General features: G+C 37.7%; 1 protein-coding gene across 2 annotated transcripts in view; it reads right to left on the bottom strand.

The window, feature by feature from the left end:
• Positions 1-16,799, bottom strand: part of LOC581061 (dynein heavy chain 7, axonemal) — a 100,825-nt gene that overhangs the window by 23,869 nt on the left and 60,157 nt on the right. For both annotated transcript variants that reach the window (XM_030974889.1, XM_030974888.1), the window contains exons 56-58: positions 4,950-5,113; positions 1,707-1,860; positions 729-920 (exon numbers count right to left, since the gene is read on the bottom strand). In XM_030974889.1, the coding sequence (XP_030830749.1) occupies positions 729-920; positions 1,707-1,860; positions 4,950-5,113 (510 nt within the window). The remainder of the gene's footprint in view (positions 1-728; positions 921-1,706; positions 1,861-4,949; positions 5,114-16,799) is intronic.

Here is a 16,799-nt window from a genome sequence, read left to right as displayed (position 1 = left end):
ATGTATTAAACACTGATTTGTAAATGATCAAATTTGTTGAATTTCTCAAAAAGTCAGTATAATGTATAAAGTAGAAAGTTCATATCTATAGTAGATGTAGATGTGCTCCCATATAGTGGTGTTAGCTCAATTTCTATCTCTTTTGTAATTTGTAGACAATTTGTACACCAAAGAAGTATGCAACGGTAACAGGTTAAAAACATTTTAAAATGGATGTGCAAGAAATAAACAAATTAATCAATTTTTCTCAGACTGTCAGCGAAAAACATCCCTTGAAGTTTGAAGAAAGAAATATCCATGATTATCAATGACAAAAATCGAACATTATTTTGATTCACAATGATAAGAAGTTTATTCATACTTGAATATGAATATCTATATATCATATGTCTCATAGCTAGAGGAGCGATGTAAGAAGACATTCAATACTAACACCGTCCTCAATCTTTTTTGTTGTTGAAAGTCCAACATATCATTATTGTCAAAGGTCATACAGTATCCTTAGGGTTTCCATTCTTTAAAGCCTGTCTGTACCAGTATGGCCAAGGGGGATTAGACCTCCGTGCAAGGTCACTGACATGTGGTTATCTCATCAAATCAGCTCTCAATTAACATAAGAAAAAGGGATTATGGGGGACCAACAGGCACCGATTAGGCATTGTTTTCTAATAGAGGGCGCAAGTAGCTTTAAGCAGTACAGTGGGGCTTTAAAGAGAGCTAGATCATACCTTGACTGAAGTCTCAGGCAGGTAATGTGGGTTTCTGAGCTTGGTGGTGATGTAGAAACGGAAGTCATGGGAGTACTCTATGGTACTGTCTCCTAGACGGATACAGATGGCTCCTCCAGACTTGAACGTCTGCTTCAGGAGCAACGGCTCCAGGATGGGATCCAGCTCCTCAGCTACATTCTCCAGCAGAACCTGATTGGTGGAAAACGTAATTAAATGGCATGCCCTAATGACAATGTTTTGACATCAATAAAAATGATATCCTTCTTATCCTTCTGATGTGCCCTAGTTTTCATAGTTTCAGCTATCTATTCTGTTACTGCTCTGAATTTCCTGCTTACCCGTTGCTGTCTCTCTGCCACATACATTTTGCATCTTGTCTGAACATACATGTATACTAAAATACAATAATACCAACAACGGAACATCAACACAAGAACCCACTCAATGTGTTGAAAGAAAAAAAAAATATAGGTCTATACATGTGTTGCTCTCTGAGCCCTCAAAAACACTTCAATTACAACCTGTTAATCTATCCAAGGCCATTTAATTAAAAACTGGAGCAAATTTCCTGCTCCGTATAATTTTCTCATTCATTCTCCCCATGTTTTGGAATGATATTACAATTTCATACGCTGGTTGTTTGTCAGGCACATGCGTGCCTCAATGATGAATTAGGTAAGCATGAGAGCGTAGCCAAAGAGAAAGGTCTTTGTAATTGCCTTGGTTCCAATGTCAGAATATCATGACCAGTATCTATTCAAGCGGATCTCAAATAAGCTTTCACTGAGTCTGTCATAACCCTAATAAAATTAACATTACACTATGATAAGGAGGATCGCTATCAAAATAAAATATTTGTTTCAACAATATTACTACAATGATTATGTCATAATTTTAAATTTGACTTTCATCTAACCCGTAAGCCCCCCCCCCCCTCCCCCCCCCCCCCACTTTAATCTGCCAATTATTACTTACAGGAGTACCAAACTGGACACAGTTCTCGAGAGTCCTCACAAAGTCACCATCGGTCAGCTTGATGACATGAAGGTTGTTGGCTTTCTCCATGTTCTTGACCCACTTATTGGCTTGACCCTGAGGATCAATCATGAGTGGCCATCGACGGGCATTGCTGTAGGAAGCAAGAACAAGTTTGCAAAACTCTTTATACTTTGTTTGTTGGTATTGGTGACAGGCATAGCATGTATCTTCAAACCCATGCTTCACTTCATGCAATAAAAACGGGGTAGAATCAGCTTCCAGTGTTAATTTAAACAAATAGGGTTACCAGTTAAAATTCATGTCTCTGAAAAAAATCAAAATTATCTACATTTTACATGGAAAAAGCTTGAAACGTGCTAAAAAACTAAATTGCTAGGGCCGGAATTCAGGTTTTTACCTCGTTACAAAAAAGGACCAACCCCCTTTCCCATTCCCATTTTCTTTTTTCATCTTCTTAGAGGGGTATAAAGGTAATAGCAATATGATATTTTGAATCGTTTTGTCTGGAAATCACATGTTAGAAGTAGAAATAGTACATGTTCAATTATTCCACATCGTCTTTTAATCCCATACTCCAATCAGGGGTATATATTTGAATCTGTGATGAACTTAAATTGTAGTTTCTTATCTTGGCAACTAAGACCACCAGTATTGAAATGAGAGCAAGGGATTTCATGGGGATAAATTTATTGATATCAGTAGTTTATTAATAGGGGTGGATGAGAATGATAGAATTACTTCATATTTTTAAAAGTAAATGCCCTAGCTGAGGTAATTAAAAGCAGTGGAATTTAAATTGCACGTAATTTCACAATGATAGGATTATGTCTGAGTAGTTTATGCAAAGGAGTGAAAATTAATAACAAATTTATTTTCATTTACGGAGAGAAGAAAACCTATTTTTATAGAATCTTTTAGAAAACAGGAACCTAAGTAAAAACTTTAAAAAAAAACTAATATAATATAATGAGTCAATGTACTTTTACATCTAGGGCAGGCAGTTGCCTCCTTATCAGACAAATAAGCATTGTTTGTTTTATTCATGTGCCATTGTGCCTCCAAAACACATCAATAATTCAATCCCTCCTGGGGGTGTTTCATAAAGCGTTCGTAAAGTTACGCATGACTTTACGAACGACTTGTATATGAAAAGCCAAATGGGATGCTCAATCATTATTGATTATTATTTATTATGTTGAACTGGGCAGATGTAGATTAACATTCTTATTATAACAACCAATTTCAATGCAAAGTATATTTTTGGCCATAATTTAATTGAGGTTATTGGAAATATCAGAAAAAACTTTGGGCATCCTATCTGGCACTTCATATACAAGTCGTTCGTAATGTCATGCGTAACTTTACGAACAGCTTTATGAAACACCCCCCAGGATATTCGATTCATCTAGGGAAATCATTTTAAAGTGATATGATAATATCAGTTTAATCTCATGTTCACTCAATTTAATTAACTAATGGATGTGAAGTGCGTGTGCAACACACCATATCCTTTCATAATAGTTGTACATGTATTAATGAATAAAATATTGTATCATCGAACTGAGCCTTACATGCACTTGATAAAAGGGTCATTTGCAATCTCATATTGAAATATCTCATTGGCAATATCCCTTTAGCAATATCCCTTTGGCAATAATGGGCATCAAATTAATCAAACCATTTTATCTGTCTAGGATCATTTAAAGCTAAAGAATAGAGATTACTCTTTTTTTTACTTAACTACATCATTGGGCATAGATTTTCTCAATGTAAGACATATTTTATGCAAAGGGTCACCCTTTTTAAAGAAAACTATACAATAAAGTGCAAAAGATTTAGTTTCCTAAAGAAGGAAGCCTCGATCCACCTGCAGCACAAATCTTGTCATAATAGTGGTGTGGACATATTGAGCTGATAAGGCATAAGAGCAGAAAAATATAAAGAATAGAAAGACTATACCGCTATTAAAATTGATAAGAATTAATAATCCACCCATACAGCTGCCTCTTGGTTTGATGGTTATATTTCTTATTATTCAAAAGACGTAAGAACTTGAATGCAGCTGTCTCGGTTTGATTCACTGATCATTGATTATTTGATGCTTTGTTGAAAACAAAAAGGGCAAATAAAATAAAATCAAAATAAAATCAAATTGATGCTGACCATTTGACCTCTCCTCTCTGTATGATTGATGATGTGTACAGGCCATTATGACCACCGACATGTTATACGATTTAAAGCTAAGGAACCCCTTTTAAAGACTAACCATTTAAACCTGATATCATTCCATTACTTACTTGAAAAATATTTGACAAAATACTAGTCATTCAATTTTTTCTGATATTTAATCAGAAGGCTTTAGAAGCTTTGAAATATTCATTATTATTCTTTTAAGTCTACATAATATTGGATTGAAATCTGAGGCAGCTAACTGTGTCAAATGTGCATGAGCATAACATGGTTCATTGTAAGAGGCCCTTAATAACCAAATTTCCTGAATCCTCTATTTTTAATGTAAGCCCTTATCTTCCTCCACACACACCCACACACACATTTTTAAAAAATCTGATCTTGAATACCAAAGGGCAGTTACTTTTTATCATAATCCACAACAGATGGTTCACTTGAAATGATAAATTATGTCCAAGAAGGTAATTTAAGATGAAGTAGACCCTTGAAATCTTATGACAAATTATTCCTGCTTTCCTTCCGTGACTAAAGTTCAACGATTTTGTCCCATGAAGAATATGAATAAAATCCATAGATATTCGACAGGGAACTCCATCATTCATACATGTATACACTACAAAATACAGACATTAATTTATCATTACAGTTTAATGTCATCTGTTTGCAGCCAAAAGGGTGTTAAACTCTGTGTTAGAATATATAATTTAATGCCCTCCTGGCTCCAACGGATCAATCAAGCTATTTGGACTGATGGTAGAATATTTGTATTGTTTTGAAAGAGAGGATATCATGTTGGGAAATTCATATGTGGGGGAGGCTTGACCTAGATTATGCATTTATTCTTCGTGATCTATTTTAGTCTACCACAAGTACTGTTTTTATTTTCAAGTACTGTCTTTAGGTACTCTGATTGCAAGGTTTTGATTAATGGATCACTAAAAATATATCAAATTCTAGTATAATTTGCCTCTCCAATATACGTCAGAGAAAAATACTCATAATTTTCTAGAAAGAAAACAAATTACTAACCTGATAATGATACCATTCTCAACAGAGAAGCTGTCTGTGGGTAGACCAGCGATGTTCCAAGCCCTAATCTGGACCTGGTCTCCGAGTGTGTTACTAAGGGAGAACTCTGTTGATGTTGGAATTCCATTAGTACTGACTTCAGTGAACCACTCTTTGATTTGATCCTGTAAGAATAGGAATAAAACAAGCCAAAAGAATCGTTTAGCATTATTTCCCTATTAATTAAGGTGTAGAGAAGATACACACATATGAATCTCATATGTTGCCACGTGACATTAAAATAATTGGGACTACCTAGATCATCAGCTATTTGCAAACAAATGTATTCTGTAGGTAAGGGAGGAGAAAAGATATGATAAAACCAAAACTCATAAATATTAGTGTCTCTCCATCAAAACATGTCTAGTCTTTGCATGGAGCAACATTTTACTAAAGGAGGGAAAGGAGCAACAAAATTCAATTCAATTTTAGTGATGACAGATGAAAAGGCAATGTGCTAAATGAAGGAATACAAAGATGTTGTAGGAAAAAGATGCAGTAAGATGTGCATGTCCCAAGGAGGGCACCATAGTCACAATAACACACAAAATCTAGTTGTATTCGATTAACCTCTGACCTTTGACCTTATTATTTTCCCTATGGGGATGCATGCTGGTACCAAGTTTGAAACTGTTATGGTTCTTGATAATCTTGATTTATCATAAAAAAAATACAATCCTAAATACTTTATGTGTATTGACCATTGACCTTTAACCTGACCTTTGAACCAATAAATCTACGTCATATATCTTCCTATGTTGGGTGATGCATAGTTGTGCAAAGTTGTAAGTACATTAAATACCTCAAATGGATGTGCATATATAGCACCAGAACAACAACAAAATCTATATTCACCCTTGACCTTTGACATTATTCCACCAACCCAGTCAGCTTATTTCCTTATGCAGATGCTGATTACTACTGTTTGAAGTTCAGAACTCTAATGGCTGTTGAGATATCGTGATAGTAAGATTTCTTTTGGGGGGAGGGGGCATAATTTTATAATCATAATGACATTTGACCTTTGACACATATGGGTGGACAACCAGAAGGGGGGGGGGGGGGGGGGGGGGGGGGGTAAGAGGTAACTTTTTTTTTTTTTTTTTTGTCTCGAAATTTGAAAATTTGACATTTTGCTCCTGGGGGGGGGGGTAAGGTCAGCTTTTTTAGGTCAGCCATGGGAATTTTTTTTTTTTTTTTTTTTTTTTTAAATAAATTTTTAAAAAAAATTTAAAAAAAAAAAAACCAAAGGGGGGGGGGGGGGGGGGAAGGGGTTTTTAGGGGGGTTATGGGGGGTTTACACAAAAAAAATACCAAAGGGGGGTTTAAACCCCCCCCCCCCCCCCCCCCCCCCCCTGTGTACGCGCCTGGTGGAGGGAAAGAAAATGGAGGGGAAAAAATGGAGGGAAAGAAAATAAAGGGAAAGGAAAATGGATGTTGCCTAGAAAGGAGTGATAAGACAAGGAACATTAGCATCATCCTCATAATTACATGAACTGACACATCAGAAAGAAATATGACAGTATAATGAAGAAGAAAAAAAAACATCATGGATGCCAGAGCAATAATATCAACAGCGTCTTGCATCCCAAATTGCATCGTCATCAATGTCAAGCTGCTTGAGGTGACATTGTAATTACAATGAACATGATAATTACAAAAAAGGGTTGTGCGACGCTCTTTGGTAGAAAATCGGCGGGCATTAGAATCGATAGTAGACTGGAATCTATAAACAAAATTGATTGGCCAAAACTTGGTGGATTTGACAATGCCAGCAACTACATTAACGATAATTCGACTTTTTCGGGGTTAAATAATTGACACACTTTTTAAAGCAACAGATGTATTTTTCTCAACATTCCCGCGATGAGTTGACTGCTGAACTACCAAAAACAAAGTTTTTAGCTGTTCAATTTTTTCAGTCGCATTTCACGTTCGATTCGCGACAACTAATTCTACGAAGGACTTTCCCTCTCCAAAATCGCATATCAAGCCGCGATCTAAAGTAATTATCTCTGTTCAGAAAAAAATATAGACAACGCATCAGAACGCACGTGATCAAAGCGCGAATTAGTGAAAAGCGGTGTTTGATGTATTTTCCACTGGGCACAAGCACCTGTTGGCAGACCGACCCCACTTGTGGCGTGTTTGAGTTGGTTCAATCGCGGCATTCATACCCGTCAAAGCAGACACTCGATGGATGACGTCGAGATAAACTTTGACTCTGGGATATCGACGGGCGCCAAAAACGACACTCCACGAGAAAGGATTTGAATCATCATAAACACCACTATTTTCCTTGGGGAGGTAATTTAGCCTTTTCGATCTGACGTTTACCAAGACAGTTTTAGAATGCCAAGTTTATCAGCTTTTGTTTACCGTCGACACTTTCAAGAAAACGGAGGAAAACAGAAAACTGACTTTTCGTGGCATGCCGTGTTGGGTCTATAAATATTATTGCACATACAAAATAACAGCGCCTTCACATCGTTTGTTCACCATTATTTTCTCAAGAACACGCAGAATATGCCAACTACGTGCATACATGAAAGGAACCAAACTTCATTCTAGTAAATATGTTCTTCCTTTACTTCGAGTCTTTTACAGTTTAACTACTGAACTATCAAGGCGTGCACCAAACTTTTAAAACATCGTGAAACAGGCGGGTTTAAAAACGAATTTCATCGCGACTTTCTACTGAAGATCGGATACTAAAATTGACTTTGGAATTGACTATTCAGTACTAAAGGTGTGCGCAACGACTGGTGAAAATCAATTTCTTCTTTCCTCTGACAATGTCGGTGGAAGGGCAAAATATAGAACTATCAATACGTTAACACGTCTTTGCATACGATTGATAATCAATTTCTCTATTTTGAATTTGATTCGTCCTTGGTGACGCGTATATAACTAAAATTCAATGCTCCCATTCTAGAAACGGCAATTATATTCGCGGTGGTCCCCATAGGACGATGGTTTGTCACATCGATCTAGCAATTTAACACCAATGTGTGAAAGAGGAGATGGCTAAAATTCAAACTCCTCTGGATTCATTCGGAAATCATCATTGAATAAATATTAGGACTTGTCTACGGACACGTTCACAGTACTCGAAGTTTCACAAATGATTAAATGGTCAATTTAATGATTAACAGCAAATTGCTTTCTGGAGACACGATTCTATAGTTCTTTGAGGAAGTATGAAGCATCATCAGGATGATGGATTAATTGCTTATTCATCAACAATTCTCGTAGTATCAAACGCTTACACGAGAAACACCAAATCTCACAATTGCATGGATTAGGGGAGAGCCCTTCGACAAGGCGCCAAAAGATGCTGAGTGCATGTCTTCAAAGTAAACGGTCTGAGCATGTTCTTTCATCGTTATTACTTCTTTTCCCTTAAAGTCAGTGTGTGTTTGCTATACACCATCACTCATCTGTCGTTCTTTGTACTTTAATAATTCCCCTTCCTAATTGACAAAAATACCAAATTCAACTGAAGTGCAGTGAGCTGAAGCGGGAAGGGGCTAAATATACACATTTTTTCGTAAGGGGGAAAAGAAATGGCGGGAACTATGGCTCGAATCGCAACTACGGTAGCAGGTGTTACAATAGACGTGAACATCACTGCTGGAAATGAAGAGGACTTCGAAACTGGACTTGCAGAAATCTTTGAATCCATATTCCTTATTTTTGTGTCGATTCTGGGGACATTTGGAAACATTTTGGTGATAGCAGCGGTGTTAAGCACACCCACTCTCCGGACCCGTGGCAATATCTTCATCATATTCCTTTCCATCACGGACCTTATAACAACATCAATCTTGGCCCCATTCTTCATCTTTACGTTATTAAATGGAGGTTGGCCCTACGCCGACATATACTGTGACATTCTAGGGTACGCGGCTCTGATATGTCTGTCGTTATCCGTTATGTCTTTAGGTCTCATAGCCATCACAAGGTACGTCGCCGTTACCCGTCCAAAGCATGTGTTCCACAAGCAATGTAACGCATGTGTCATTATTGTAGCCTTCAGCGTGTTGGCGACACTCAACTGCCTCATCGTCATCTTGCCCGAACTTGCGGATTTCGGCGACGTGGGATACAACTCTGACCTGGGACACTGCTCCATGCTTTGCGAAACAGAGAGAGATTGGTGGTACTGCTCGACCTTGTTCCTTGCAGGAGTAATCACCACGATGACCATCACGCCTGCATATTATGCCTTGACACTATGGGTAGTGAGGAAGAGCAGAATAACTGTTCATGCCATCAACCGCAACAGTGAGAGGCATCACTCAACCAGCAAAGGCGTTGCTCCTAAAGCAGGCAATCGTGCCCCCACGCTTAGCCGAGAGGAGATCAGATTGACCAAAAAACTTATGCTCTTATTTCTCATTTTCTTCGTCTGTTGGTGTCCTTTCTCTATCGTGGTCCTGAGCGACAAGAATGGCATCATCCCGACGCCCCTGCACCGATTCACAAACCTTTTCATTTGGGTGAACTCCTGTCTTAACCCATTTCTCTACGCTTGGATGATGCGTTCGTTCCGTAATGCATACAAGAGCGTGACGAGGTTTAATAAGTGGAGGAAGTACCTGCCTTGTAAGAAAGTCCGGGAGGAGGTAGACTCTGGGTCATCCATTATCATGACACGAGGACCAGCGACTCTTTAAACGTACACAAATTATTACTGTAGAAACTGAACTGATATAATTATAGAGCAGAACAACAACAACTTTTGAATTCGTGTCATAACCAGTGTTCTTTCAGAGTGGGTGATTGTTTCATAATTAAGTATGATGTTGAGAGATTGCTTATACATATCTTTACACATGAACAGAGATGTTTTAAATGACAAGACCTAGCAAAGGAGGTCGGTTGTTCAAAGTATGGACATGATGGAATGACGGTAAAACGGTCACTCATGAATGATTATTTAGGCCAGGGATTTTGAGAATCACATATGGTGACATGGTGTGTTCGCCATACAAGTAACACATGGTGATTAGTGAGTCAATAAATGTGTCTTGATTTGTTTCCTCGTTAATGTTGAATTAAAACTAATGCCTCGGTCACCAATGCCATTACAAACTGCTACGAACGCCGTACGAACGATTTTCAGACAATGGAAATTCGGGAAGACAATGGAAAAACAGGGAGATTCGTACGAAATTATCGTTCGTACGAACATTTGTGACCGTAGCGTAAATCGTAAACAAATATTTCGTTATTCGTTTGCTGAGAGTCAGAGAGTCATTCTTGCATTCTTGCTCTTAGTTGGATATTACAAAATATTCTATTGTTGATAAGGTTTAAAGAAAAATCGGAAAATAAATGAATGGCATGAGTTCTATCAAGTTATATTGTCGCATGAAAAAACGAAGTTGATAAATAACCTCAGAATTATGGCAATGTTTAATGAGAACAATAAATCATATTCATAATTCGTTTGAACAAATAGGTCCCTCGCAAGTGCCTACCACGTATAGAAAATACCCCCCCCCCCCCCAAACAAACAAAAACGAAAAAATATTCTGTGATACATGTAATCCTTGTTATTTTTTTGAATTTGTATGGCCTTGCATAGAATAATTGTAAAATATCAATAGTCCCCTAGCGACGCTAAATGCTCCATTTACTCTGGAAAGAAATGAATTGATGAAAATGGCATTGAAACTCAGTTAATTCCACAGGTTGATCGGGCGGATTGGAAAATTTGCAAACAACCTGTCTTCATAAAGAGAAAAGTATGTCACCGTTTGATCAAGCCCTGCTTTCAAATTAAAGCCTATTCACTGGATATACCAAGGGGATCAATGCCTTCATTAGAAAATCTATAGGACATATAGGTGAGTGGGGGTACTCCCACACTTCATGAAATTCACGGATGACTTGCATAATCATAATTAAACACTAAAAAAAAAAGTATGAGGAGAGGAGAATTGATAAAGGTTTATTCGGAATTAGCTATTAAACTACTTTATAATGTGCATAACGTCTTTCATGGAAGATTAAAACTAATGTCAAATGTGTACCTAATTTTTTACAAGTTTTAATAATTCTGGAGAGTTTGCGAATTTGCATTTATTGTCAGACGGAATGTGACTCGTTTAGAATTGATTTTACATATAAAACATAACTCTTGAAGGTATAACAGCTAACCCTCCCGGAGGTTTTCCATCGAATGCCATATACATGTAATCATCTGATAAAAATATAGCGATATCTACGTACAATGTTTATTGTTACCATGCCGTTTCTTCAATTAATCAGCATTAAAAGCCTCAGTGGCGCTCTTGCGTATGATGAACGCATGCGAGTAATGGATTCGTTGGATTGCAATGCATTTCTACGAACTTTATAAACAATTTAAAAGATATTTCATAGTATACGAATCTTATTTTTCTAGTACTCCTGCACATTTTACAAATGAGTAATTTACTTCATCATCGCTTTTGATTATATATGGATTGCGATAATAACTTTCATGCCTTGGAATCGTTAATATCAAATGGGGCTTTGAAGGAAAAAAAAAAGGGACACTCACAATTGATGAAAATTTTTACAGCGACGCACTTTGACAATGATGACAGCATTTGATTTTTCACAAACAAATCTACTCAACAAAAACGCGCTGCCATCAAAATGTGCAGAGACACTCGAAAAACATGTTAAATGATAAACTATCTACATATATATTGTGAACGTTGAAATAAATGAATCAAAAAGTGAGATGACTCTGAAATTATTATCGATGTTATGCACAGGACATCTGCTCTTATTTGGTTTGGATATTAAACAATTATGTCCGAGTCACCAATCAAATCAATAGTGTTATTTCTATTCATAGTCAGTGGCATGTTTATTATTCGATGTTGTTGAATTAAAAAGGGGGGAAATGTGTTCTCTACGACATATTGTATAAACAAGGTAAAATGTATGCTATGTCATTTGTGCACAAAGTGATATAGAACAACGAAATAGCACTACTTTTTCATGGCAAATTTTGTGTAAGTGGTGATGACTGAATTTTCAAATGTGAGTTGGGTGCCAACCGTGCCACAGTATTTTGATTCGTTAACTGTAAAGTGGTGGCTGATTGATTGTTTGATGAATGATAGATTAGCCGATATATGAATAACACTCTGTTTTGAATGACAAGGATTACTTGGCATAACAAGCTGTAGATTGATTCACTGTCGTTCAAATTCCCCTTTGTGAGGAATTTATAAAGTAGAAATTGGTTTGGGGAGGTTTCTCACATCTCGATATCATTGGCAGCAATATTCCTACTCTTAGTTGGGGGGGGGGGGGTGTATTATCTATACCATTGAGTTTGCTTTGACGAATTGGTATCGTGGTGATCTGACAGAAGCTCTGGCGACAATCGCTCCAGCTTTATTTTGTGAAAAGTATATGGTTAGGGTTTTAGATTAGGTATAGGGTTAGAAATCGGGTTAAGTATAGTAATGGGTCCCAGTCAAATATAATATTATATCCTGCATCAAAAAAATTATTGGTTTTTGATTGGTTAAAGAGTGTCATATGATAAAAATGAAACACACTATTTTACACACACTAAGCCGTAAATAGTACATCAACTTAAAGAACTACTTACGGCTGGGCAAATTTTTAATTTCTGATAAAAATTGTTTTTTAATAATTTGTATTAAAATTTTATTAAAATTCAAAATGTTTAAAATGTTTTGTTATTTTGGAAAAATAAATTGTTGATTTTTTTTATATAACAAAATATACCCTGCCTTCTTTTTAAGGTACATGGTTATAACTATAGGCCTCGATGACTCCAATAGTACCTATTGGAGTCACCTCTTGCCCATAGTTTCAATTTGCACACTGTCAAGAAAACGCGTATAGGGGCGTATTTTAGATTGGACGTCGTCAGCGCGGTGCCGCGTAAAGGGGTTAAAAAACGTCAATTTTCAAGAAAAAGGATACATTTTCAAATTCCTGCTGTACGCGATTAGGGGTATTTGTCTAGATCCTGACTCCGAATTAATACCTGGTCGGGAACCCGGTATTCTATAACTTTCGGTTACGTTAGCTTGCCAATGTAAACACACAGAAGCCCCTATACTTCGCGTGCCAGCACCCGTTTAGGGTGTGAATTCGGGTTAAACCACACGAAATCTCATTTAGGGTGTATTTTGGCTTCAGAGGAAATCCTCTTTTTATTTAGGGGGTGTCTGGAAAACCTGTGGTCACGCACGCTTACTGTATTTCTACATGACTGAGAACCCTGGGTACTGGATCCAGGGGGAGACGTTAGGAATGCAGTTTGTGTGGGGAATTACCGCGGCGCATTTGCCACAGAAGCATGTGTCGTACAAGTAACTGTGTAATGCCCGCTGCATGCATGCACACGAGGCGTTGTTTTGCTGACCTAGGGTTGAACGCACTGAATTACTTGCGTAGCCTATCCTGGGCTAATTTACTGCACAGGTTCGAGCGTGAGTGAAAACGCAACCGAAATGACGCCAATGGCATGAAAATTGTTGCTGACGCTGACTACGGACGACTCGACCGCATTATTCATTTGCGTGCAAAATACGCGAAACCGAAGCGTGGTGAATACTTCGGTCTCTTTCGCTAACGCTAGCGCGCGCTGATCGTTAATCAAGTCCATTAGTTTACGTGCAGTTGTCCAAACTCGTAGATGGCGTTAACCAGTATTTGCCATGCTGCACCCCCTTTAACATCATATATATCGTACTAATGCTCGAGTGGATGATTCTTTTTTCTTAGTATTGTGTGTGGGTGTGCGTGTGTGCGCGCGTATACGTTAAAAACCCTTCTAAAACTGCGTCCTAAGTGAAAAAAATGTATAAATGAGAAGGAATATGTAACAATTGAATTGGTCGGCCGATGTGCTTAATAATATCGTGATCCAATCCAATCACCGATTTTTTTTTTTTTTTTTTACCTCGATGCTTTCCGCTTGGAAGAGATTCTCATTTATTTCTCACAAATATGCCTATCTGCTATCAATTCAGAATATTATCATGATCACTGAAATGAGACTTTATCGTGTTTCTATCCAATTTCGCATCTCGCATGCACTTTCAGTTGACGACTGTTTCAATATTTCACTTACGAAAATGAATTATCTGCAGATCAACACCGGCTTACAGCTTTTCATCCCTTTCATTAGAAATTTAAGATTAAAGAAATATTCGATGAATTTTTTATTTTCTCTCTCTCAACCTAGGGTCTAGAGTCCTGAAGGATTGTTATGGTAGTGATTGTCCTTGATATTTTCAAGCATTGAAACTGCTAATGAATTCAGCATCATTTTATTGATCACGTTACGGTAGGTTAACGAATTAACAATGTACTAACATTCATCGGTTGGCCGAGTCGTTGCGAAATTTTCGGCGCGATTTTCAAATTTTAAAACCCCCTCCTCGAAAAAAAATCCTGCGTACGCCACTTCACACACACACACACATGCCACGTCATGACGTAAATATATTGATCGTGGTAATTTCATATATTCTTTAGCTAGGACAACATCTTCACGGACCACCATCCCAGCACACCTATCCCCTTGCACTACCACCCCCTTAAACAACCCATGGCTTTTGCACCCATATGAAATCAAGTGTTTAAGCAACATTTCTACGATCTCTACGCCAACAAGTATCGTGTCTCACAGTTTTAACAAAGGGGTATTAGTTGTTGTGGGAGGGGGGAGGGTAATTTTCCTGGATGTACTTGTTCTTGGGGATAGTTGTCTTGAGGCAAATTATATTCATGTGGTGATTCAAATTATGTACGTATATTCACAGACGTTTGGACAGGGGTTGGTCACATTATTAAGGCATAAGCTATCAGCAATTATGTTTCTTTATTTGAGTGACAGGAGCTCAGAAATCGAGAAACGAGAAATTGGGATGATTTTTGTTAAAGAATCTGTTTCATTTCGACCCCCATAGTGCCTTTGAGTAGAGCCGTATCGATCGCCTGGCTGGCTATTTACATGAAAATCCCGAACTTTGGATAGTCAGATTTGCGCAAACGTAATGAAATTATTGATTGGTCCACAAACCTTATCTCAAAAAGAACACCTTCACAATTTCTGATTTATTGCCGGAACGTTTATGTGCTCTGCTTAGTCTGACGAGCAGATTAAAACAAACACTGATAAAAATCATGAAACCGATGATAATTGGGCGAATAAATCAACTATGACGTCAAGCAGTATTTTCATAACTAGGTTTTTTCTTTGTGTACATCTACCTTGGAAGGGTCCACTTGACATGATCAGAACATGTTAAACATACATACACACCGATGATTTAGTTGCACAAGGAGAATTTCACCTGTCATTTTTATGGCTTGGGCTTATATCCCACCGCTGCCACCGCGACTTTTAAGGAGAATTTAATGGTTAGTTCCGCACTCCCTCTACCACTCCCTCTACATCCACAACGACGCGGGAATCCATGTTAAAGGAGGCATTCGAGAGTGAATACATACAGAATGCAAAGTTCGTCCTATCATTAGGGGGTTGGAGCTGCCCCACCTCTCCTGGAATTGGCGCCACTGAATACCGTTTACCTTCTCGAGCTAATGACTTCGAATCAACGAATACTGTACTCGGCATATCTAAAAGTTACATCATTAGCTGTGTAATCTAAACCTTCATATTACACGTACTAGTCAAACAACGTTCATACTCGTGATCAGTGTACATGGTGTACATTACTCGTTGTTGTAGATAATTGCCTCTACCTCGTGATGACAATAACTCATGCAACACTAATGAGTTGATGTTTAAATCATCCTCGAACAAATATTCGTTGCTAGATCGCGAAACCAGCAGGATCCGTCAACACATTCACAAAGTCTACTTGAAATGGGTTTGGGGTGGGCGTTAGGATATATGGAGGACAAAAATAGGAAAAAGTAAGATTCGTCTTTTTTTTTCTCCAAATGAAACGCAATAGGCCCACGTAAAATAATCGTGATTTCATAAATTTCATAAATAACATGAAAACAAAACAGTGAACACCTATTAAAGAATTATGATCACTGGAGATCCCATTTAAATTAAAATTTTCGGAATAGAATATGCAACAGGCAGGTATCCCCCTCAATCCCTCCAAATGGTGCCTTTAGATATTGATCATATCGATCCATCGATCCACCCATCTTACAAGTTGCCAAATCTGTTCACAAAAGAGACTTTATGGGAGTACGAATGTCTATACCAGGACACAACCTGGCGCTAAAATTCGGAAAAAGAAAAAAGTGTGTTATAAACTTTATCTTCATCTAGTGAGAAACATCAAGTGCTTTCATTATATATACGTGCATCCCCTTCAATTAATCAAGTTTAATGTAATTGCTTACGTCATATGGCTTTTTTAGAAAAATTGTATGCGTTTGAAATGTTTATGACGAAAGGCCATAAAAGCTCACAAAGAGAAAAGAATAGGGGGAAAATGTTGCGGCGTTTCGCAAGAGTGGGAGTGTGATGGGCTGAAAAGATAAACGACCTATCATAATGAACGAAGAAACAAAGTTAAATATAATTACAAGTGGAAAATTGTTATCAATAATCGTGCCGTCGCCACGAAGTAGATGATCAAAGATCACACTCGCGCTGTATTTGCTAAAGAGCATAATTAAACAGAGAGATGTCAGCGTGTACTGTGGCATCAAGATAGTAGGGACGTGGTATCGGTGAAGGAAACCTGAATACGAAGAAACGAGGAAAACAATTTGCTCCAGTGTGTTTTGGAAAAAGAGCCTTCAAAAGCTGCCGTGAACTGATGTAGT

Source organism: Strongylocentrotus purpuratus, unplaced genomic scaffold (assembly GCF_000002235.5).
Source record: "Strongylocentrotus purpuratus isolate Spur 01 unplaced genomic scaffold, Spur_5.0 spur5_scaffold_7, whole genome shotgun sequence".
NCBI lineage: Eukaryota > Metazoa > Echinodermata > Echinoidea > Camarodonta > Strongylocentrotidae > Strongylocentrotus > Strongylocentrotus purpuratus.
The sequence above is the reverse complement of the archived record's forward strand: the minus strand, read 5'-3'. Positions and strand labels throughout refer to the sequence as shown.